At 38.6% G+C, this 23430-nt stretch overlaps 3 protein-coding genes and 1 pseudogene across 3 annotated transcripts; 1 reads left to right on the forward strand and 3 right to left on the reverse strand.

The window, feature by feature from the left end:
* Nucleotides 1-697: 697 nt before the first annotated feature.
* Nucleotides 698-1783, reverse strand: LOC137719445 (triphosphate tunnel metalloenzyme 3-like; annotated as a pseudogene).
* Nucleotides 1784-8929: 7146 nt separating this feature from the next.
* On the forward strand, nucleotides 8930-11849 carry LOC137737140 (heparanase-like protein 3). Its single transcript, XM_068476532.1, has 9 exons — nucleotides 8930-9432; nucleotides 9747-9783; nucleotides 9882-10065; nucleotides 10163-10311; nucleotides 10407-10637; nucleotides 10736-10925; nucleotides 11014-11139; nucleotides 11232-11331; nucleotides 11419-11849. Exons 1-9 carry the CDS (start codon nucleotides 9190-9192, stop codon nucleotides 11785-11787), a joined length of 1629 nt encoding a protein of 542 aa, XP_068332633.1. The 5' UTR covers nucleotides 8930-9189; the 3' UTR covers nucleotides 11788-11849.
* A 211-nt stretch (nucleotides 11850-12060) lies between these two features.
* Nucleotides 12061-17758, reverse strand: LOC137737148 (probable anion transporter 6, chloroplastic). The gene is made up of 15 exons (XM_068476543.1): nucleotides 17252-17758; nucleotides 16854-16999; nucleotides 16563-16662; nucleotides 16354-16406; nucleotides 16108-16182; nucleotides 15832-15912; nucleotides 15433-15491; nucleotides 14676-14737; nucleotides 14313-14428; nucleotides 14027-14063; nucleotides 13733-13828; nucleotides 13253-13394; nucleotides 13101-13153; nucleotides 12590-12676; nucleotides 12061-12488 (listed from the first exon to the last, which is right to left on the reverse strand). Exons 1-15 carry the CDS (start codon nucleotides 17636-17638, stop codon nucleotides 12387-12389), a joined length of 1596 nt encoding a protein of 531 aa, XP_068332644.1. The 5' UTR covers nucleotides 17639-17758; the 3' UTR covers nucleotides 12061-12386.
* A 739-nt stretch (nucleotides 17759-18497) lies between these two features.
* LOC137743517 (ubiquitin C-terminal hydrolase 22-like) lies at nucleotides 18498-22562 on the reverse strand. The gene is made up of 3 exons (XM_068483429.1): nucleotides 21478-22562; nucleotides 21232-21356; nucleotides 18498-19653 (listed from the first exon to the last, which is right to left on the reverse strand). Exons 1-3 carry the CDS (start codon nucleotides 22371-22373, stop codon nucleotides 18881-18883), a joined length of 1794 nt encoding a protein of 597 aa, XP_068339530.1. The 5' UTR covers nucleotides 22374-22562; the 3' UTR covers nucleotides 18498-18880.
* Nucleotides 22563-23430: the final 868 nt, after the last annotated feature.

Here is a 23430-nt window from a genome sequence, read left to right on the forward strand (position 1 = left end):
ACTAGAAATGTCAATTAAAATCTTGAGGTCAGACCGTGGCGGAGAGTATTATGGCAGGTTTACTGAGAAAGGGCACCAAAAGGGTCTAATGGAAAAAATGGGATTTAAGCTCAACATACTACTCCTGAAACACCACAACAAAATGGGATGGCCGAGAGAAGAATAGGACAATGAAAGAAATGGTTAGGTGCATGATGAGTAGAACAAGTTTTCCAATGTTCTTGTGGGAAGAGGCACTCAATATGGCCATCCATATATCAAACCGAGTGCCAAGTAAATCAGTAAACAAAACTCCATTTGAGCTATGGCCTTCTAGGATAAATGATTGGACCACCTTCATGTATGGGGCTGCAAGGCTCGTGCCAAAATGTATAACCCAGCAGAAAGAAAGCTTGACCCGAGAACAATCAGTGGTCATTTTGTTGATTTTCCAAAGAGATTAGAGGGTTACAGGTTCTTCTCACCGACATTGTGTCCAAGGATCTTTGAAACAAACAATGCTAGGTTCACTGAAACTGAAGAGTCCAGCAACGGAGATGTGCAGGATGTAAGGCCCCGTTGATAGAAAACTTAAAGACTCAACAATGAAACGATCATACCCGAATTAAAGCGGTGAAACTAATGGTGCACTAACTTGATCTTTACTTAACTGATAGGAAAAGAAGCAATATCAGGATTTTAAAGACATAGAATCGACACAAAATTGCATATTCCGCCATATCCACACAACCTTGAATCACATAAAAATCCATGCCATCACAATAATAAACATACACACATGATTCTACCACAAATTCACCAAATTCAAATCTATTGCAATCAGAATTCCTCATAAACCCAGTGTAAGTTAACTTAAAAAAGCATTCAATCAGGAAAGTACAGAAATTTCCAAATACAATTCAATCACAAAACTTACCACATTCATCCAGTAACGAGCAGCTTCCCAGCTCGAAAAATTGCAAACTTTGATACTTCTGAGTACGAATACCGAACCACATCTTCCTTCAAGAAGTCCTCAAGCACCACCTTGACTCCTTCAGAGTCAGCACTCTCACACTCAATCTCATAACAAGTACCAAAATCATACTTAGTCTCATCCACCTCCATTTTCAAGCCTTTCCAATCATACACATCCCTCACATTCCTGAACTCGCCCAATCCCACAAACCTTAAAACCCCAAATTCCTCTCTCACTCTCCTCAGAACCCTAGACTCCGCGGTCATCAGCTTCTCTGGCTCGGCAGCGCAGGCCCGCCCGATCGAATGGTCGAGGTCCTCCTCGTCCTCCTCAACTCGGCTGACGCCTTGGACCACCACTGCCCGCGCCTTGAGCCACCACTGCCCGCGCCTTGGACCACCAAGTCACGGCACAGAGAGGGCTCCTGTCGGAGAATCGTAGCCGGAGGACGGCCCGACGCCCCGCGAGCTCGGCTTTGGAGCCGTCGAAGAAGAGATTCTCCTGGCGGTGTGTGGCGACGAGGAATGGCGCCAGGAGGGTGGTGACTTGGCGGTGGGCGGCGGCGTCCAGGAGCCGGAGCTTGACCTCCACTTCCATCAGAGCTTTGGGGATTTGAGACGTAAAGATAATTGGAGGCGTTCGAAATTCGATTACTGAGGAAGCCCGATACGGTGCGTTTTGGAGGAGGGGTCTTTGGCGCGGTCGACGTGGTTGAGGAGAGTAGTAGCGGCGGTGGTTGTGGTGATGGAGGTGGCGGCGCTGCTTGCGAGCTTTTTCGAGTTCGTCTTTGCCTTCGATTTTGAGTTCGATCTTGGTTGGCTTTCGTCTCAGCATTTCTGCTCTCTCAAATTTCATCGCATCTGATATCCACTGCGGTTTTTATACGTTTTGGCGGTGACTTTATTAGTCTCATGGATCACAAATTTGGATTGGGCCTGATATGAGTCATTGGGCTTTGACTCACTTACGCCCGCTTATGATCGTTATTTTATAAAAAACCCTCCAAATGAAAAAAATTTGAAAAAAAAAAGTTTGTGACTGTTGCTTTTATTTGAGAAAAGTAAAAGAATTTAGAAAAATTCCAAATAGTTTTTTAGAAAAACACATGGAAGTGCTTCCTGAAACAAAAATGACAGGTACTTCTCTAGAAAAGTGTTTTATGCCTTTAATAGTGAGGTTGTTGTTTTTTTTTTTTGGTTGAAAAATGGGGCTAAAAGCGAGAGTCCAAACAAACCTCCTTAATAATAAATCTAGACAGAGACATTTCAAGCCAAGTTTCATAAATAAACTAACTAAACAAGAAGAACGAGTATCAAAATACAAATTACCTAAATCTGAACTCACCCTAGCTAGGTTGCTTTTGCATTAGTCTAGAGCAAACGATGCTCTCTTCTCTTTCGTTTTGGTTTTTCATGTTTGTTTTAATTTATCCCATATTATGGAAGGAAATGAAAAGAGAAAATTTGTATGCAATTGTAAATTGGCTAGGACAAATTTTCTCTACACTGAAGTTTTAAATTATCTCTCCGTAGTTTAAATAAATTCATTATAAATTATTCTATTATGTGTCAAAAAACAATTATATATACCCGTCTCAACTAAAATTTTATCTCATGAGCAATGAAGAGTACATATATCTAACTTTATTTGTTAGCTAAAATTAAAGAGAGAACTGTTTCTTCTTTGGACTTAGAATTAAATATGTATCAAATCGTAATCACTAATCGGGGCACTAAATCATGTCTCTTTTTCTAAATTCAAATCGTTTATTTGTTCTTTTCTTTCATTGAGACGATGGAAGCAGCTTCGAATTACGTAGCACTTTATATATATAGGCATGCATTTGGAATTACTTGATAACATTGATAAGGTATATATCCCATTTCTAAACAAAACATGCATCGACAAACATTAGGATGTATCACATACATATAAAGAACTAGAAAGTGGGTGTTGATTGTGACTAACCTAATCACATGTTAAAATGACCTGTATGGATACGTTATTGTTTGTACTGGATTTTACATTATCGGTCTGATCGATCGAGACTGTTGAATAAGTAGAATTTTAACCTTTAATAGAGTTGTTAAGGTAATTTCTTATCATTATTGAGGGATAATATTGTGATTTTAATCATAATTATTATCTCTTAATAGTATATTAAATTATTTTAACTTAATATTATCTAAGATCCCAGTAGGTTTGAGCGAAATGGAATAATGGGCATATGCCTTCGTCTTATTCATGTTTCGATTTGGCCACGTGGAGTAATGCATCATTAGGAGATTGATTTGATAGGATTTGGCAATGTTGTGTGGAATGATGAGGCTGCAATTTAGAAGGCATGGCATCAGATGATGATGCATGCAAGATGGGGTAATTATCATCACCAAATATCCATGGTAGGATGCAAGTATTTTAATTAAATGGGATTATCACCTCTACGGAATAATGTTGACTGCATGCAAGACCTGAAGTTGAAATGGGACTGTATCAGGTTGTTACGAAGGAACACGAGGGTTTTTTGGATGATGGTGATGACAAGATGGCAACAATCAGATAATTAATATTTGGTTTTTTATGCTAAAAGATTTTGTATATTGGCATATGCTTTTATACCGTGAGTCAGCATGAAGACTTTTATGAAGCCAAATTCACTCAACATGAATATTGGGAGCTCGTTCAACCATGCATGCCGCGAATTGTGTTGATAAGGATTGCTTAATATGATTATCAAATAGTGGTTGATTATCCTTTAGTATCAAGACATGATTTGTTGTTCACGGCAAAGGCTCTACAAGGCGGCCATCACACGATTCGGTATTATAAATATGAGGTGTTATGCAACGTGCTAACCTCTTCAAATCAACACACAAATTGCCCTGCACAAAGCTCCTCAACAACCCAGAGATTTTTTCCTCTCCCTCTTTCTTCTCGTCAACACATCTTCAATTTCGATAGACAACACTGTGAAGGCAACCAGCGACATCTTTAGTTTCGATAGACAACACTAGAGCCGTAGAATCAGTCGACCGAGGGGCACCTTTAATTTGGATAGACAACATTGCTTCGAGATCGACTGGTTATTTATCCAAGTCTCAATCAACAACGATTTTCGAGTCCTTGTTGGTAGAAGTCATCTCATCAGCCTTCTAGGCGAAGTGAGGCACATTGAAAGCCGAATTTGAAATTGAACTTCGCAGAACCAGCCTTGTCTTCAGGCTCTAGAACCCGAAGGCCGATGACACGCCTTAACCCAGATATCCAAATGACATCTGGATGACATATGTTGGTCGCCACCCAAGGGTGATGAAAGCCATGAGTGTGTGAAACTGTGAGGGACTGAAGGAACAATCAATTCGAAACTATGCAAGAAATAACCTTCATAAGGAAGATGCAACACAAACCAAAACAGAAGTAATTGAAATCCAATTAAAACACGAAAGAAACCAAGTATCCAACGTTCACAAAAATTCGTACAAGCTTCGTTTTAATTCGGAATTCGATTTCGATCGCTCCTACGCGTTCGTGTCAATGAGTGATATGGAAATAAAATAAAATAAAATTTCTAATGTGTCATCAAACGAAGGTCAACGAAAGTCAACCTTCACATAGTTAGGGGTATTTTAGTAATTTCAATTAATTAAAAGGTAATTTCGAAACGGGTCGTACAATCGAGATGTGTTCCTTCCTCAGCTACAGTCGCGTAATCAAGAAGTCAACACCGAACCCAACGCCATATCAACATTTTTCACTCACCGGCCGAACTCGGCCGACGAATTGGCATACCCCGCACACAACCGAAACACGTAATTAGCTTATTAATTACTTAGCATGCGAGCCATGTAGACTTGATAGTTTTTAGGATCAACAGTTATATGTATAGGTACAACTTCTTAGCAGGAATTCCGTTTAATTGTAGCAAAAATAAGATATGTATACTAACGTCGTAAAACATGTATTCACCAGTAAGATCATTTATGTGATTACATATATTTTTTTATTTTTTTATTTTTACAGATATTTAACTTTTAGATAATTTCTCAGATTGAGCCGACCTATTTTGTCTTGAGCAATGATTTTGGGTTGGACTACAGCTAGCCTGCAGTGACGAGAAGCTTTCATGAGTCATACTTTCGATGTTCTTTTTCTTGATGAGTTCAAAGAAAGAAAATTAAACCTTCGAAAGTATTGCAGTTGTGAAAGGTACTTTAGAATTTAGATATAACTTAATTAATCATGATTCGATGTAAATTTGGATACCACTTTCATACCACATAGTATTAGATAGATTAATAATTAATTATAAGAAATTTTAACGAAAAATTGCTGGTATTGTTTATTTAACGAAAAACCACATTTTTACACTAAAAAGTCAATCCTGGTATTATTTACTTTACCCTTTATTTTTTTATTTTCGTTAAAACTCAAGATTTTCAAGTCATTTTCATTAGTTTTTCTTTAATCATAACCATTAGATGTTTTTCATTCAATCCGAGATGTTTATTTCTCGTACCATTAAAAACTAAAAAAACAAATCCTCGTAATTTTACTTAATTAGCTAAAGTTGGGAAAATATATACTACCATCTGCTATTGCTTAATCTAAAAATAAATCCCATACGGCAGTGGTGGGTGTAGTGGGTGTGAGCAGATCATAATTCAAATTCCAAATAATTAAAAGTTAAGGCTTCGGCTTTTGAATAAAAATAATATTGTTACAAAGTCCACGAAAGACCACAAAATGATAGCAATATCTCATCTAACATCCAATAGATTAGGTTTTGGTGGTTCTGTTTTGGGTGAAAATTCACCTTATCCTATTGACAAATCAAAGTAACTAAGGAAAAATATATATACTTTTTAACATATTAAAATAAACAAGTGTAACCTGAAGCCAACAAGGTTCTCGTTTTGTGATGGTCGGAGGAGAAACGTCTATCGTACGTAGCCTAAACCTTTTCTTTGCAAAAATGTTGTTTTCACGACTCAAATTTATGACCTTTTGTTCACAAAGGAGAAACATTTCCGTTCCGCCAAAATTCACCCTCAACATATTAAACTATACTTTAAAAAATAATTTTAGTTGACCTAAAATTTGAAGGAGGTACCATATCCATAATCCATATGGGTTGTTGCCTTGTTGGATAAAAGACAGTGTGGATCTAGATAGCTAGCTAGGAAAGAGTATATGTAGAGTCTTTCACACTCGATGAAGCAACAAACATATATACGTGGTTGGAGTTGGACCATGCCATGCACATGAATATTGACGTTTCATTGAGTACTCTAACAAACTCTTGGTACTTGGTAGGCTATAACATCCTCGATTTTGATGTTGTGCTTGCTTACCCAAGAAAATACCTTATGAATAGTTAATAATCGAAATTATTAGTCAGCGACGGAACCAAATTACTAAATTACGAGGACATTAGGTCATACAAAAGAAATTGGACAAAATTTAATTTAAACTATAAGGCATGGAAATGATAATCAAATGAGAGGGATGGAGACTTAGAAATTTTATGAGGAACTCATGATTGAGATTTATATCATAAGCATAGAGTAATTGAATTTTATGTCTTTTGTGTTCACATAAAGCTAAGGTAAAATTTATTTAAAAACTTTTTTATAAAAGGATTACCACATTAGTATCGTGGATCAAAATTGTTACTCTTGTACTGTAAGATTTTTCGTTTCACAAAATTCGAGCTTGCTCTTTTTCACATTATGCATGCAAAACAATGAAATTGCAAAAAAGTTGTTATGCACTCAGTGAAGGATTTAGGATTTGAATATTAGAGGGTTTCAAAGTAAAAGATCTAAGTTCTTTTATAAAGAAACAGAGTGCGAATGGCGAAAAATATTGACATATACCGAAGCAATCTTTGAACTTATCGAGTGCTCTTGACGTATCTTGCATAGTGCATCAAACATTTGGTGAGCACAAAATGACCTGTGCCAAACATTCAAAGGATCATGAAAAGACCTTCACATGTATATATTTCAAACTCTGAATAATCCTAAGACCAACTTAATCTCCATGCACATTTGCTACTGCATGCACTTATGTACTATAAAAACATTAAAGTAATTGTATCGAACAATTGTCGAATGACTTAAAAAGTATCAATAATAGTTCTCGAATACTATATCATTTTGAAAACTTTTATAACTCTGCATTTTCGTAATTCAATGCTTCCACTCAGCCATTAGATCCTCTATGATCTATCATCAATAGCAGGGAAACATGAGGAGAGCGGAGTGAGTCTCCAATGAATGTAAAGTTACAAGAAATAAGAAATTAAAAAATCACATACAAACTTCCACCCTAATATTAAGAGATTTTTCAGTATGTCTAAAATATGAATACATACATTATAGGTTATTATATAAGTAAACGGATGTATTATTAATATTCTAGTAAATAGATTATTGCGTTTTCATCCATACGTTTCGGGTTCGAAACTAAATTTACAAGAAATAAGAAATTAAATAACCACAAATCGTATTTTAATACAAACTTCCCCCTGATATCGCGCATGTTGCATAATCGCATTGCATTGGGCTTGGTTAATTAATCCAATTTCTCTAATTTTTTGCGAATCTTTTCATAAAAAGTGCATTTGTCAACTTTTTTTTTGGAAATTTTAAAGAAAAACTTTTGGTATTGTTCATCTTAATAAAAATCGTATTTTTACATTAAAAATTTAATATTGGTATTATTTATTTTACCCTTTATTTTTTCAATATTGTTTAAACTCAAAGTTTTCAAACTATTTTCAGTAATTTTTTTTTTCTTTTTATGGTAAAATAAAAACCTTAATCGTTTTCTTTTTAACACAAATTAATTTATATACCAAAAATGTTATCGAAATAAATGCATCAACATTCAGACATGCAAAACAATACTTACGCCAACTAGGTTAGGTTTTCACGAAAGTGAATAAAAACATGTTTCGCTTTTTACTCAAAACCCTAATCATTTTTCCGTAAATAAAAACTCTAATCATTTTACCCTAATTACTATTAATTTTTCCAAAAGACATAATGATTAATTTTTTAAGCCCGAGCGAATTGCACGTTAAGAATCGAAAAATGCAGACCAAGTGGGTGGCTGTCAGGGGTAATGTTAGAGAGAACCTAATGATGTGATTATTGATGATTAAATTATTAATTAACTGTTAATTAATATACTTATTTCTTATTAATGATACATTATTTGATTCGTAAATTTAATTTAAAATTTTAATCTTCTAACAATATCTGACAATCAAACAGTAATAGTCGGCGTATATCAAACCATTTCTCATGATCTTCTTTTGGTAAAGGGGAAGGCAGGCCAATCTTTGTACTTTCCATTTTGAAAAGCAAGGTCATGGACCCACTTAGCAACTTGCAAGCTACTTCCAACCCTACCACGTCACATTTTTCCTTACTACAAACTTAATTCCATGCTTTATGCTCGTTTGAAAGGAAAACAAGTTTGAACGAGTGATTAGCGTTTTCTTAAGCTACTTACTGATTAGCGTTTGAGCTATCTACATAAAATAAATAAAAGTAATTCATCACAGAAAAGAAAAGTTTATATACACAACTGTAATTTACTTTCATGGAACGATCGTATCCTTAAAGCCTACTAGTAACCTTGAGCACATACTTGATTATTACGTCTTTATATTTACGTTTGCATGCAAATCACATATTGACACTAATGTAAAAAGACGTGCTAAAATCATGCAAAAAAATATGATTTATCTGTAAAAAAGAACGACCCGTGACCAAGTATTTTCCATGGTACAAGACTAATAAATAATAACGACAATGGTCCACATATATAGGGTATAGTCAGGGAGGAAGGTGACCAATGCCGTGGAGTAGTAGATTTCTCTTCACGTGTTTTCCCAGTAGTTTTTTGTATGTATTATTTGCATGCCTTTTTTTAATCTCCCTCCCTCTCTCTCTCTCTCTCTCTCTCTCTCTCCGCAACACAATTATATCAAAATTGCAGAGAATTCGCTTTGAACTGTTAATTTATCTCTCTCTCTCCTCCCACATCCCACTTGTTACAAAACACCTTCACTTTTGGCAAATTTTCAGAGATCTCAGCTTTCATTTTTTTCTTTCATGGGTTCCTCCTCATCCTTCATATATATATAAACACACAGAACTTGAGAAAAACTTGGAGGGAGGGAGGGAGGGAGGGGGAGAGAGAGAGAGATCTTGTTGCAGATGGGTTCTGATATCTGGCAAATGGGATTTATTTTCTGGGTTTTTTTTGGTTTCTTGGTTTGTTCCGTAAATGCAAAGGTTGGTTTTGGAGGAGGAAGTGTGGAAGGCACAGTCCGCATCAATGGCAGAGATGCCATTGGGAAAATTGACGACGATTTTATTTGTGCAACTCTTGATTGGTGGCCTCCTGAGAAATGTGACTATGGCACATGCAGCTGGGGTCGTGCTTCTCTCCTCAATCTGGTATATATACACACACATATACATACATACACATATACATAATATTTCTCTCTCTAGAAACGTCTACACATTCATATGTTTTTCTTTAGATTTGTAAATAATCAGAAATCATAAATCTTTTTGGAATACTGTTTTATTGAAACAGATTGTTTTCCGGGGTTTTCACAATTAAACTGATCCTTAAGTCTTCAAATTTAACTTTTCTTATGAATGTACAATTCAAAATATCCGAAATCTCTCTTTCTTTTTTGTTCTTGTTCATACTTTTAGCATTTGTAATGCTTTCTGATATTTGTATGATAATTGTTGTGCAGGATCTGAAGAACACTATCTTGTTAAATGCTATAAAGGGTAGGAATTTCTTGATTCCATTAGAAAAACTCGGGTTTCTATCCGGCAGTTAAAATTAAGAGCCTAAAAACTTACTTAATTCTTTGCTAATTGTGCAGCTTTCTCACCGTTGAAACTTAGACTGGGCGGCACATTGCAAGATAAGGTGATATATGCTACACCAGACAACAAGCAAAGCTGTAATGCTTTTCGAAATAGCACTTCTGAGATGTTTGGTTTCACTCAGGGCTGCTTGCCCATGAGGAGATGGGATGAATTAAGCTCTTTTTTTCAGAAAGCCGGGTAACAATTATAATCTCTCTTCCCTGTGCTTCTTCATTAAAGTTTAGATTTTTTAAAACAAGAGCAACTGACATCATCCGACGAACGATTTCTTCAGGGCTAAGATTATCTTCGGGTTAAATGCTCTCACCGGAAGAACAATTAATTCGAACGGTACTGCAACTGGAGCTTGGGACTACACCAATTCGGAGTCTTTCATCCGTTACAACGTCAAAAACAACTACACAGTTCATGGTTGGGAGCTCGGTAAGAGCGCATTTCGCACCAAAATGTCCTTAAACATCACGTAAGTTATAATGTACTTGTGTATAGAAACTGAAGGAGTTTTAATGCTTGTTCAGGGAATGAATTGTGTGGACATGGAATCGGAACAACAATCTCGGCAAGTCAGTATGTATCCGATACAACTGCTCTGCAAAAGATAGTACAAGACATCTACAAGGGCGTCGAACCAAAGCCACTAATCCTATCTCCGGGAGGATTTTTCGATGCCAAGTGGTTCAAAGACTACATAGATAAAACCACCACATCCCTAGACGTTGTCACTCATCATATATATAATCTAGGGCCAGGTATAACTGATTGAACAAACACATAGCGAAAAGTCCTGTTTATCGGTTTAATTCGCAACTTCCTAACTGATATAAGAAATCTTTGCTTGTGTTCTTAGGGGTTGATAAACACCTTATTGAAAAGATTCTCGATCCATCTGTTCTTGACGGTATTTCTAGCACATTCAGAAACCTCCACGGCATCCTAAGGGGTTCTACAACTTCGGCAGCTGCATGGGTTGGGGAAGCAGGAGGCGCTTACAACAGCGGCCGCCATCTTGTCTCCAATACATTTGTATATAGTTTCTGGTAAATTGGTCACAGCATCTAAGGCATCTTCTTTCGTTCTCCTGTGTTTAATCTCTAGCAAGAATCATAACTTCGATGCTTCAAACAGGTATTTGGATCAGCTCGGAATGTCAGCAACATACGACACAAAAACCTACTGCAGACAGACATTGATCGGTGGAAACTATGGTTTACTGAATACTACCACCTTCGAACCTAATCCCGACTATTACAGGTAATCACATACTGATCTTAATCACTTTCGAAGCCGAATTCAGACATCGTTTTAACACACCTGCTGCTTTATGCTGGCTTTCTCCATACCAGCGCTCTTCTTTGGCATCGGTTGATGGGAAGAAACGTACTAGCAACGAGCTTCTCTGGACCGAAAAAGATACGCGCTTACGCACACTGCGCAAAACAATCTGTATGTCTTAACCACAATTTCACTACCATGAAAGACAGCAACCAGCATTCCTTGTTTTTCTGAGCTAATTACGATTTCATCTTACAGAAAGGGATTACGGTACTACTGATCAACCTTCACAATACCACCGCCATCGAGGCCAGAGTTGCCTTCAACACTACCTGGACGCTGCGACATAAACACAAATCACACAAGCTTCATAGATCACATGTGGCCAAGCTCCATCAGGGTCTCAGAAGTTCAACAGAAAGAGAAGAATACCATCTAACAGCGAAGGACGGAAATATACAAAGCCAAACCATGCTGCTCAATGGAAACGCTTTGCGCGTAGATTCATCCGGGACCATACCTAGCTTAAACCCTGTATATGTAAATGCATCAGAACCAATTTTGGTCGGTCCGTCCTCGATTGTATTTGCTCACATACCATACGTAGTCCCCCCTGCTTGCAGGTAGGCAATGCTTAAAGTGTAATTTTTAACATTGTTTCAATAAGAGAGAATACAATTCAATTTTCATCCTCAATCTTTATACTGTTCTATTCTTAAAGCGGCTAAGTGGTTACTTTTGCACCTGAAGTCCTGTGTTTGGATCCCCGCTCGCCAAATATCGGAACCAATTCGAAGTTCCTGAAGGACATGGTGATTGATGTGCAATGCAAGGACCATCAAAGAATCTAATTATCCATCATCTCAAACCCCAAGTGGTGCAAACTAAATGGTGATCAAATGTTGACAAAAACTTCCTACCTTTCGAAACATATTTATTCAATGTGAAGTTGTGAACTGTGAAAACAGCTGTACAATATCAGATTTCACCTGTCGTCGTTTGGGGGCTAACCAAGAACACTTATTGGAGATTACAACAAAAATGTGTATCGCATGAAAGATTACATATACATGTGTGGTAGCTTTGCCTTCTAGATGTACAGAATGAACATAACGGCGAATATTAAGCTAATTTCCGAACACAGGTGACACTAGTTGTACATTGAATGAAGATTCCCACTGTTTGGAAACTTCATTCAAGAGAAATAGACCGAACTAAAAAAAAGGTCAGTCTCTCTTCGAAAAGGTTTGAGGCTTACTGCTGGCAAACGCCAACCAAACGACTGTACCAGTCAGGTAGAAAAATATTGATGGAATGAACAATGATATCTGCATAACACGCAAGTGAATTAGTTACCACGAACTAATCGGGAGGATGTAAGCTATTGAAAGTAGGAAAGGGTTAACGTGCACTAACAGAGAATACTTACACTCCATGAATGAGTTGAATCAAGAAGAAAACCAGTGAGGGCAACACCTATTATTCCAGGTACCGCCCCAACAGTGTTGGTAATACCCTGAGTGGAAAATTAGAATCCGTCACATCAACCGAATTTATAAGAATCTGGGTATATTTGATTTTAAGAAAATGCATGGACATGGTTTTTGGTGACATCCATGTATATCACGTCCAAAAGTAGTTGCAGTGTATACAGCTCTTAGTATCACGACTCATGAGTAAGTTTACGTCAATAATTGGCCAAGAAAAGCACTACCTAGATGAGTCAGACCACTGAATGGAATCATGCATGACTATAGATGAAAAGATACAAACTTCCACCACCCACCCTTCACACCGATGATGCATACGATGTGGAAATGATATTTAAAGTTGAATTGTAACCAAGTGAATGGAGGAGGTGGATCATAAATAAAAAGAGGATGCTCCATAGCATCTTCCAGAACATAAATACAAATCACGGTTCTTGTAAATTTACATACCAAGAGTATGCTTGCGTATTCGGGTGACATGTCTTGATGGGTACAATACAATCCTGCACATTTGATTATTACATTAAGGGTACAGCGTAAGAGATTAAATCATTGTATTCACCATCATAGACAATCAAGTCTCAATTTCGATTGCTCTGTACCTGACAACGCAAAGCTTGAGAGGGCTAAACCACCAGTGAGAATTCCGACAACTTCCCAATGGGGCAATCCTAGATCAACAGAGGAAAGAGTCATGCAAGCTGCAGGAGATAAAAAGGCAATTGTTTGGCAAATTTTTCGGACCTACATGTACAAAATAAGGGAATCAGAAACATTAAGAGTGAATCTCAGTGTAAACATTACCCTAATAAAATAGTCAATACTTACCGGCGAGTTAAGGAATGATAATGGAAGCCATAAACTTATTATTCAAAACTAAAATATGAAAGTAACAAGTTTATTATGTATTCCAGGGTAAATAGCAATTAAATAAACAAGCAAAAGGAAGTACATCCATAAACTTGAGAAAACTGTTGAGGTTGTTTTTCATCTTCTGTTGGAAAAACCTAAAAATTTCATCACGATGGAGTTTTCTGACTTGATAAAGTACAACAGAGTAGCTCGATCTAAAATATGCTTACTGTAGTGGTTTGAACTCCACTAGAAATCAAGCTATCAGCAAATTGTGATGCAATGCTAGTCACAAAGATTGAAGCCAATGGAGGAAGGATAGAGACCTGAAACGAACAAAAATCCCGATATCAGACAACTGAATAACTTTACTATAAATTGATAATACCTTATGCAGAAATCTAATGCTTTGATGGGCAAATTCGTAGAGAATTAATAAGTGTGGTATAAGATATTGCAGGCTGAAGTTGGTAATTCTATCTTGAATGCTAAGAACCAAAAAGCGGTGGACTTTTTAGACTTACCCATGCAGCTTCTGTCAAATTCAGGTTCAGCTCCTCACTGTATAGAAAATAATATACTTACCTCAGATACCAAGTCCTTGTAAACATACTTTTCAATAAAAGATTAGATAACTTATAAATGACCTTAAGTTAATCCAGCACCTTTCGTTTTCCTTCTATTTCCTAGACCAAGTTATGGTCACAATTGTTGGCAAGTGCCGTCACAACTTACATTAGTTAAATAGACGAATAAAGTACAAATCATACCTCCCTATCATTATACAATGTGAAAGTCTGCATGAATTACCTAAAATAGGTGGGAAGCCATGCTAGGCAAGTATAATGACCCCAGCTTCCACAAAAATGAGCATATATCATTGCCCATACAGCTTGGCTTTGGAAAAATGCTTTCCATGGTACACCCTACTAAATAGAAGCAAGTAAGAAACCAAAGTCGTATACAGTAATCGCTACACGTTACGATAAGATGTAAACTATGATAAAACTTAAAAGCAATGATGTAAATCAAAAAGTTGCAGTTATCTTCTGGATTAGTCTAAACAACAATAAAGTTTAACATTCGTCACTCAATTGTCATATTCAGAACATAGCCTGGCTATCACCAGCATTGCCCCAAGTCACACATATACAACACAAAAAAGAATCACACCTTCAAAGAGTCACCTAATTCTTCGGTACTCCATGTTTTCTTCACATCCGTTGATTGGGACCCTATCAAGTATTTTTAAATGAATAAAAAGAATCATCACTATGCAAGAAATGTAGCACGTGAAAATAACACCCTTGAATTTTGATCTTGCCAACAGCATCTGGTATCGTTACCACACTATCCATGAATTGAAGTATTGACAACTCATTATGAAGATATAGGACAAATTTTCTTGTGAAACATTGCACAAATAAATAGTCTTGGAGTCAACTTTATGCATTGTGACAAATTCGCAATGAATGAAAGAGGAATATACAGTGATAGAATCGTGTATATATCTTTGTAAATGGTAATGATCATTGTAACTGTGGCAACAATTGTGATTGCTGATACATTAGCAAAATGGTACTCGTTGCATCATAAAGAGAGACAAAGTAGTGAAGAAACTACAACGCAAAATGACAGGCAGAAGCAACAGTGGCTGTGGAGCCTTTACCAAGTATTAAATGCTCATTAAGTAGAAAAATAAATGAGTATTATGAAGCTTTCTCATAATTCCCAAACCAAACAGTTTTTCTTTAACAAAAAAGATGATGACCAGATGGCATTGGTTACTCCAAGAAACAGGTCCTTAATACTAAATTGACTTCTAGTCAACTTTACCTTCGGATAAGTAATCAATTGCACATTTTTACAGGAACAAATATAAGCCTTGCCCAAATAAACAAGGATAATGGAGAAGGGATTAAATGCTCACGTGGAATTGATTCACCAACCCATGAGGCTTGTCCTTCAAGAAACTGAAATCCCAGATACCTTCAAGATAGATATATAGGGAAACAACATGAGCATATATAGCCAGACTTCAGTGTTCCACAATAACATTTTATTTTTTATTCTTTTCGAAAAGAAAAAGAGACAAGAAGAGAGCTATTAACGATTAATTGACCAGGTAAGTTCCTTTCTAATAAATTAAGATGGAAGGTTAGTACTGGGCAGAAAACGCAAAAAAGGAAAAAGAACATTGTTTTCTTTCATGGCATATTGATAACAAATAAATAAGTTTTCACATTGACCGGAACAAGTTAAGTGAATTAATTCTTCACAAAAAAAAAAGGGAGACCCCTAATTCTGAGTGTCTGAGACAGCTACTTACCAAGCAATCCCCAAAAAGGAAAATATGTAAAAAACAGATTCCCAGCCAAGATTTTGGATAAGGGGAGGAGCCAGAAGAAACCTGCAAGAAGTCCAATGTTACAAATGGCTATCAATGAACGCTGAGTACACAATGAATATACAGACATAAGAAAACCAAACTCTTCTTTATGATGACACCAAAAATTAAAACGTCCTCATATTGTACTCTGATTCAAATTTTCCCTTTTCATTTCTGAAAAAGAAACAAAAATCTTCAAAAACCCATTCAACATACCCTGCAACACTTCCTACACTCAGACCACCGAAGACAAATGCTACAGCCCGTGACCGCTCTTCCAAAGGTATTGTCCTGCATTAGGTAAAAGATTATTAAGGTTCTTAAATATAAAGAAATTGAATCCACTAGACAACCTGAATTTGAACCCACTAGACAACCTGAATTTGAACAAAAGTATGTTTCGATGAACAACACCTAGGAATCTATGATGGACCAAATCAAACATAAGAATGTCATACATGCCTGGCAATAAGGTCCGTTGCAGCGGACGGGGAAACGCCTTCTCCAATACCTACCTGTACTTCAAAGAAAAGAGCTCTCAGTAAGTAACACATTTTTGACACTCAAGCCAAAAATAGGACAGGAATCAAACACGAAAACAAAAGGCCAAACAAAGTTGAACTGAATTACAAGAATCTGTAGAAAATAGAATATGTGGTAGATGAGTGTACCAAAATTCTTGACAAAACTAAACCAGGTGTAAATCCAGCAACAAGAGGTACAAGTGCCGTAGCCAAAGACCAAGTTAATACTCCAAACTCAAGAACTTTTCTGCATTGGAAGAAAACGATAGATGAGAATGGCATATAATGTAGTGGCATCAGTGAACAAACATTTTGTAAAATGCTCCTAGTTATAGCACACAGAATAATTGTAGCATGATTGAACAATGGTGCATAGTTCTAAGTATAAATAAACAAGTAACAAGCTAAAAACTTGTAATGAGCTTTTAAAAAACAAACCTCCCACCAAATATCTTGGCAAGCCAGCCCCCAGGCAACTGACTCAATGCATACCCCCAAAAGAACGAGGATTGAACCAATCCCGCCTCGGATGAACTCCATCCAAACTGGTGGGACATCGGAATTATAGCAATACTCAAGTTCACCTGTCAACCAAACACCCAAAAATCGAACTTAATCAATCCCACATGCAAAAGAAGCAAACTTGATTCGTTTAAAATCAAAATGCAGTAACCCCACAACCCAAAACTACGTCCAATTGCATTTATGCAGTAAATATCTATCCTTTTCAACCAGAAGTGAATCAATGTTCAATCTAAAATTTCATGCCTAGAACTTGTTCGATGAAATGCCTAAGCGAGAAATAACAACACAGCTAGCAGAGCAACAGGACTTACCTTATCCATATTGCAGATAACAAACGCAAGCGAGGTAGTCCCAATGAGTTTGTACCTCTGAGGCACGTTCTTCCATGGCGGCCAACCCCAATCAAAACCCACTTCCCCAGAGCCGCTCTCCTGACCCGATTCACCCTCAGAATCCGACCCAGACCCCGAACCCGCCCGTTGGAGCTTATCCACCGGCAACCCATTGACCCTCTTAGTTTCAGTGACGTTTTCCTTCTCCTTAATGCTGCAAAACACTCTGAACTCCAAATTATGCTTCGGAGGGAACCGAAGCAAACTACGCCGTCCGAGCGTGGACGTGAACGACGACGGCTGCGAGCCCGTGCTGTGTGAAAATAGGCAAGAGGAGCTCTCGGCTCTGAGCGTGAGCTTCGCCATTTCAGTGCGTATCTATCCGTCTCTCGTCCGTGACTAAAAGGTAGAAAATTTCAACTTGTCTTGTGTAAATATTGGAGGAGGAGGAAGCGAGCTACTGGTGCTGCGTCGTAGGGGCATTTTTGCGCCACGGAACGGATTGGGTTTGTGGCTCAGATTTGTTTTGAATTCGGATCCTTTGGATTTATATGGTGGGGCCATGCTGTTGGGTCCCCACTCAACTCCCGCGAGTTTGGGAGTCTGAAATTTGTTGGGTCGTATGATGAGTTTGAAAGGTCCAACAATGTTTAATTTTCAAACCCAACCCATCTTCAATTCAGCCTGTTCAATTCCCCCGAGCCCAACTCTGGTAGAGCCTCCACCGTAGAGGGTTATGAGGGGAAGAAACTTGGGACTAAAGTTACCTGACAAGTGGCGCTAGTATAGACACACACACATGTGGGAGATTTAAAGTCTCGTATCACATGATTGAAAGCCCGTTGTGAGGAAATTGAGTAGACTCACGTTACCAACCAAAAGGTAAGTTCACAAGTTTTCTTAATTTTCAAGTGGCGAATTTTGTTCCAAAAAAAGAGTCAAGCGGAGCAATTTTTGCAATCCGTTTTCTGCCCATGCACCACTCTCCGTCTCAGACTTTAGATTGAATAAATCAAACGAAAATCCAATGGCAGAACTTAAAGAAGTGCATAAGGAGAAAACAAGAGGGAAAATCACTACCTTTATTCAACCGCATTTTGTCGCATTAGATTAGATAAGTTGCTACAAGAGAATAGGGCACAGAAAAATTCACAGTAAAATTCCAAATAAAAATATCAATAAATATATGCAATTAAGATGAGATTTGCTGATTTAGACATTGATATTAGTCAACAGTAGGCATTGCAACATCTGTGAATGAAAGAAGATTCATGAGAAAAGAATCAACCATCACCAATACCTGGAAACAGGATTCATATCAGAAACCAATATCAACCCTTATGAATTAAATACTTTCCCAAATGCAAGGCTGCCCCAAAAATTCAGGCTCAAAACGCTCCATCTGAGAGTTCGTCCTCTTCCTCATCCTCGGTGAGCTCTGAGCACGTAGAGAGCTGCTTGACTTCTTTAACCAATGACAAAAGCGGCTAGATAACATATATTATCCAGCAAACAAAACCGAACCATGAATTTTCATACCTTTCTCCTTTTTTTCCATCTTTCATCTCACGCAACAAAAATTCATCGCTCACTTTTCTGGCCAGAAGATCATGTAGGACTCGGTTTCTCACTTGCCTTGTAAAAAAGCATTTTCTGTACATAGAACATCATGTAGCCCTGTGCCGCCCTCACAATGTTCTCATTAACTTGGGTGATCCAAGCATCATCGCACTTGTACCACTGATTACTCAATCGCAAGTAAGTCACATAATGGCCTGCATCTAGCTTGCCTGTGTGAGTGACGACAGCAAACAACTCAAACTCTGAACATAAGTCATTTGATGCATCTGGCTTGTCCCCATCAAAAGGCAAAATCCTATTTCCAAATCGGCTCCTCAAGATGGAAGAAGAGAGATAAGGAGCCATGTCAAGCGAAAATGGGAACTGCAAATAACGGTCAACCTTCCTTGACATTTTCCTCACCGAAGAATGTTCAAATCGCTTGATGTGGAAGCATGAAACCAAAGGAAGCTTTCTTATGGACATTTGCTTGAGAGACTCCTGCCTCACCTGACACTGCTGGCAAAAAAATTTCTGGTCAGAGCCCAATCTCTCAGGTCTTGTAAAGCGGTCCAAGCATCCCATAAGGGTAGAAACCCCACAGTTTTGGCTGGAATTCATGCAATCTGCCTCGCCATAGCAAGAATAACTTGACTTTGTGGACCCAGTCTTTGCAGAACCTCCTTGGTTAGGTTCCAAATCTAATGAGATGTCCACACATGGGTCATATGTTGTAGACGTAAAACCACAGGCCATACACATGACATCAGATCGCAAGATACCAGAAAAAACTCTATGAGCAACACAACAGTCTCCATTGCCTGCACTACAAAAGAAATGAAAATTTATCAGCGACTTTTTTTTCATTAAGTACACGCAAATACAGGTGAAGATCCACGTCAAGACAAATATCAAACAATTCAATGTCTGGAAACACTAGAAAGAATGCCTTGGAATCCATCTCTAACGGACAAACATTAACATAACAGTTACAACAAAAGCTTTATTGATCATGTGCAGCCTCTATATCCTATATGTCCCAGATTAGTCAGCTATCCTATATGTCCCAGATTAGTCAGCTATCCTATATGTCCCATATAAGTCAGCTACTCAATCATCCAGTTATATCATTGACAAAAATTTTAGGAAAATGCACCTCCTCACTCCTCAGAACTATAGGGAAGTTGAATGACAAGGGAAAATGCCCAGTTTCCAACGACAATGGAAAATACCCAGTTTCCAAGGCGATAAGAAAAGGTAGTTAAAGTCTGATGCCAAGAAGTAGGTAGAAAGCAACAAGATGGCTGATGATGCAAGAAAAGTTTGAATTGGAGCACCCACAGGAGTGATGAGAACGTTTGCTGGCTGCGAACCTAAGAGAAGAATCTTGCAATTTTCTGGGTATGGGGTCATTGTTGTAATCAGACCCTAAACATGGCACAAAGGTTGAGTTAATTGAGGACTATAAAATACGAGATCTCCCCAGGTAGATAAACCCAAGACAGCTAAATGAAAGTTGACTTACTGGGTGAAGCTGATAATGCCATCAAGCCAGCGGGTAGAGGTTGAAAATTAGCCCTAAATCTTTCAGCACTTGTCAACTCCCTAGGCAACAAGCAAGATACCTAAACCCACACCCTGCATTTACATGTTAAAGTCACCTTAGTTTAAAGAAAACGAGAAAAATACAGATGTTGGGGAAGTCAACTGCTCATTAGGAACTCTTAAGTTAGTCGTCTTGCAATATTGCCATAGCACCTAATTTTTCACACTCCCATCTTGTAAAGCCCATCAGCTCATTTTCTGATATAAGAAAATAGTATTACGGGAAGCTCTCTTAACCCATCACAGGGTTCGCAACACTAGTTTACCACTATGCGGCCACAAATACACTAGACACGATATTAAATTAAATTCTAAGCTGGCCAACGAAAAGCGATTACGACTTACGAAATGTGCTAAACCAAAGCTAACAATTTCCCGAGATAACAATATCTCTGAGGAGCTACAGAGAGTTGGGTCCAAGAGTAAAACTTGATAATTCAATAAAATCTTCATTTTTTTCCCAAATTAGCAATTTGCCAATTTATATTACTCTATGACTGAGGCAGGATTCTATCCAGAAATTTCAATATTTGATGAACTTCAAAAGCTCTCAAAAAATGATCAACTTGTACAAAATCCAATGCGGTTTCAAGTATAGGAGCTTCCAGAAAGAAATTAAGCACAAAGGGCCCTACTGATTCAAATTCCATATATACATTCAGAAACAAGACACAATAAAATTTTATTCTTTAGTAATTGTATCTTATGATGTCCCCATGAATTTCAAGTAGCATGCACATAAAACACAACATGAAAATTAACAGATACAAGTTTCGGATTGAGAAAGAATTAACCTTGGCTCTCGGGTTTCCGCCGATCCTTATCCACCTTCTCATGAATCCCATCAAGCATAGAAATGAAGAACTCATGCGCGTCCTGCTGCTCATAACTCGCCAAATTCGCGGCGTACTGCCACCAACTACGGCATTACCACAACAACAGATCAGCAAAAACCCGAAAAATCAAACAATATTTTCGCCATCCCTGCACCCCTGACCACCTACATTGTGATTAAAATGCGATTTGTACAGATTACAAACCTGTACAAGAACTTTGCGGGGCTATAAGGCGTCCGCTCCCCCGAAAAAACCGCAGAAAACGTGGCGTCCATGTCGCAGGCCAAGCACACGCGCGCAGCGCTCTTGTTCCCGCCACCATCAATAGTATTGGCGGCAGTTTTCTTGGCGGCGTTATCGGCATTGCTCTTCTTCTGGCAGAAGTAGCGGTTATGCCGGTCGCTGAGGAAGTAGTTCCGCAACGGCGGCGTATGGAGCAATGCCTGCAGAACCGAGTTCATAAAGCACGTGTTCCCCAAATTGTTGAGCCCGCGCAATCCCCAAGGCAAATCGGAGACGTCGCCGTTTAGGGGACTGGAATTCTTCCCCACCAAGTATTGCTCTCTCGGATTCGGTATCCACGGCTTGTAGTCGATACGGCGTCGCTTCCGGAGATTCTCCGGCGCGTACTGCTGGACTGCTGACGTGGCTGAGGAGGCCAGCGTCGAAGCGGCGGTCTGAGCAAGGACGACTGCGGCGTCGAAGTCGCGATCGTAGACTTGGTCTCTACACGCGCAGCAGAAGAGCTCCGCTCGGTCAACGTCCACGGCGATCTCGTGACCGGGAGGCATCGAGAAGGCGTGAGCCGCAGCGTGGGATGGTCCGGATGGCACATGACAGTGGACGGCAGCGCACGTGATGCACGCATAGAGTCTGGGACGCGCGGACTCCCCGCACGCGCCACAGCGCGGGACCTCCTTGGGATCGCGGCGGATAGATGCGCGGCCACCCGGCGGCTTGACCCGTAGACAGTCCTGCAAGGCCCGGAAGGGCTTGGAGCCATTGTTGGAGAGGAACTCGGCAAGGTGAGGACAGGGCTGAGGCAGAATCTCGCCGTTGATCTGTTGGCGGGGGTGAGTGATCTTGGCCATCGACGACATGGACGGCGATGATGGTGGCGGTGGCGGAGATTGGGGTGAAATTGATGGTGGAAACCCTAAGGTTAAAGGACATATGGTTCATGGATGGGGGAAGAGATCAACGGCTGAGATTGAAGGGAATGGGAGTGAGAGACCTGGGAGTGTGATGAGTACCGCTGGCTCTGTGTGTTGTAAGTGTAGTCCGCTCAGCTTCTTCGGTCTACAAGTTGACGAAAATGAAGAAAATTAAGAAAATGAAGAAAATCAATAATTTTGGCTAAAATCTCTCCGTATGGTAGCAGAGGTCTCAAGTTCGAATCATTTCAATAATTTTTATGTTGTAAATGAATATCATGTTACTTGGTACATTTTCTTAACCATCGTAAACTAGTGGTGATGCTCACTATCACAATAAATAATAAGTAAGGAGAAAATTTTCATTGTGACCAGAACACGGAAAGTACACTATGTGTTTTTATATAAGTGGTGGAAAATTTTATTTTTTAAGTTATTAACTTTTTAACATGTATATCCCATAATTTATATAGTGACACGTGATGTACCACCGCGTATACCAGTCACACTGAAAAATTTCTCAACTTTGGTGAGCAAAACCATTTTCCGGATTATAAGTTTTGGTCGGTTCTGATTCATTTGATCAGTGTTTAACATTTGTTTTTATAATTGTCGTACATAGCGTTTGGATAAAGGGTTTATACCTCGATTAAGAGCCCTTTCTCCAAACGTCGAGGTCTCCCATTCGATTCTCTCTCTCTTAATTATTACGAGCATAACAGCATTCTTTGATTCTCTTGTCTCAAAAAGTTGGCAGAGCCACCAAACAGACCCAATCATTTCGTTGGCTCACAATCATGGGATTGGACCATAAAACTATGGATTGCTTGGGAGTTGGGACTATGATTTCACCCATTAGCTCATGTTTCTATTTGTCCATACAAATTTAATCCCAAATCATTACTACAAAATCATGTTGTTTTCCTTCTCTAGTAAACAATTGAATCCATCCACCCTTAGTCGGTGTTATAACCCTTGAGAAGAACCTTGTCTCAATACAGAG

This window comes from Pyrus communis, chromosome 1 (genome assembly GCF_963583255.1).
Source record: "Pyrus communis chromosome 1, drPyrComm1.1, whole genome shotgun sequence".
NCBI classification, from domain to species: Eukaryota; Viridiplantae; Streptophyta; class Magnoliopsida; order Rosales; family Rosaceae; genus Pyrus; species Pyrus communis.

Coding starts and splice junctions, on each gene's coding strand:
- LOC137737140 (XM_068476532.1), top strand. CDS start 9,190: ATGGGTTCTGATATCTGGCAAATGGGATTTATTTTCTGGGTTTTTTTT. Junction 9,784..9,881: donor CTTGTTAAATGCTATAAAGG/GTAGGAATTTCT, acceptor CTAATTGTGCAG/CTTTCTCACCGTTGAAACTT. Junction 10,066..10,162: donor TCTTTTTTTCAGAAAGCCGG/GTAACAATTATA, acceptor CGATTTCTTCAG/GGCTAAGATTATCTTCGGGT.
- LOC137737148 (XM_068476543.1), bottom strand. CDS start 17,638: ATGGCGAAGCTCACGCTCAGAGCCGAGAGCTCCTCTTGCCTATTTTCA. Junction 12,677..13,100: donor AATACGCAAGCATACTCTTG/GTATGTAAATTT, acceptor TTTTCCACTCAG/GGTATTACCAACACTGTTGG. Junction 12,489..12,589: donor ATTCAACTCATTCATGGAGT/GTAAGTATTCTC, acceptor CGTGTTATGCAG/ATATCATTGTTCATTCCATC.
- LOC137743517 (XM_068483429.1), bottom strand. CDS start 22,373: ATGTCGTCGATGGCCAAGATCACTCACCCCCGCCAACAGATCAACGGC. Junction 21,357..21,477: donor CCCGCAAAGTTCTTGTACAG/GTTTGTAATCTG, acceptor GTAATGCCGTAG/TTGGTGGCAGTACGCCGCGA. Junction 19,654..21,231: donor GCGGAAACCCGAGAGCCAAG/GTTAATTCTTTC, acceptor TTTGTAGTGCAG/GCAATGGAGACTGTTGTGTT.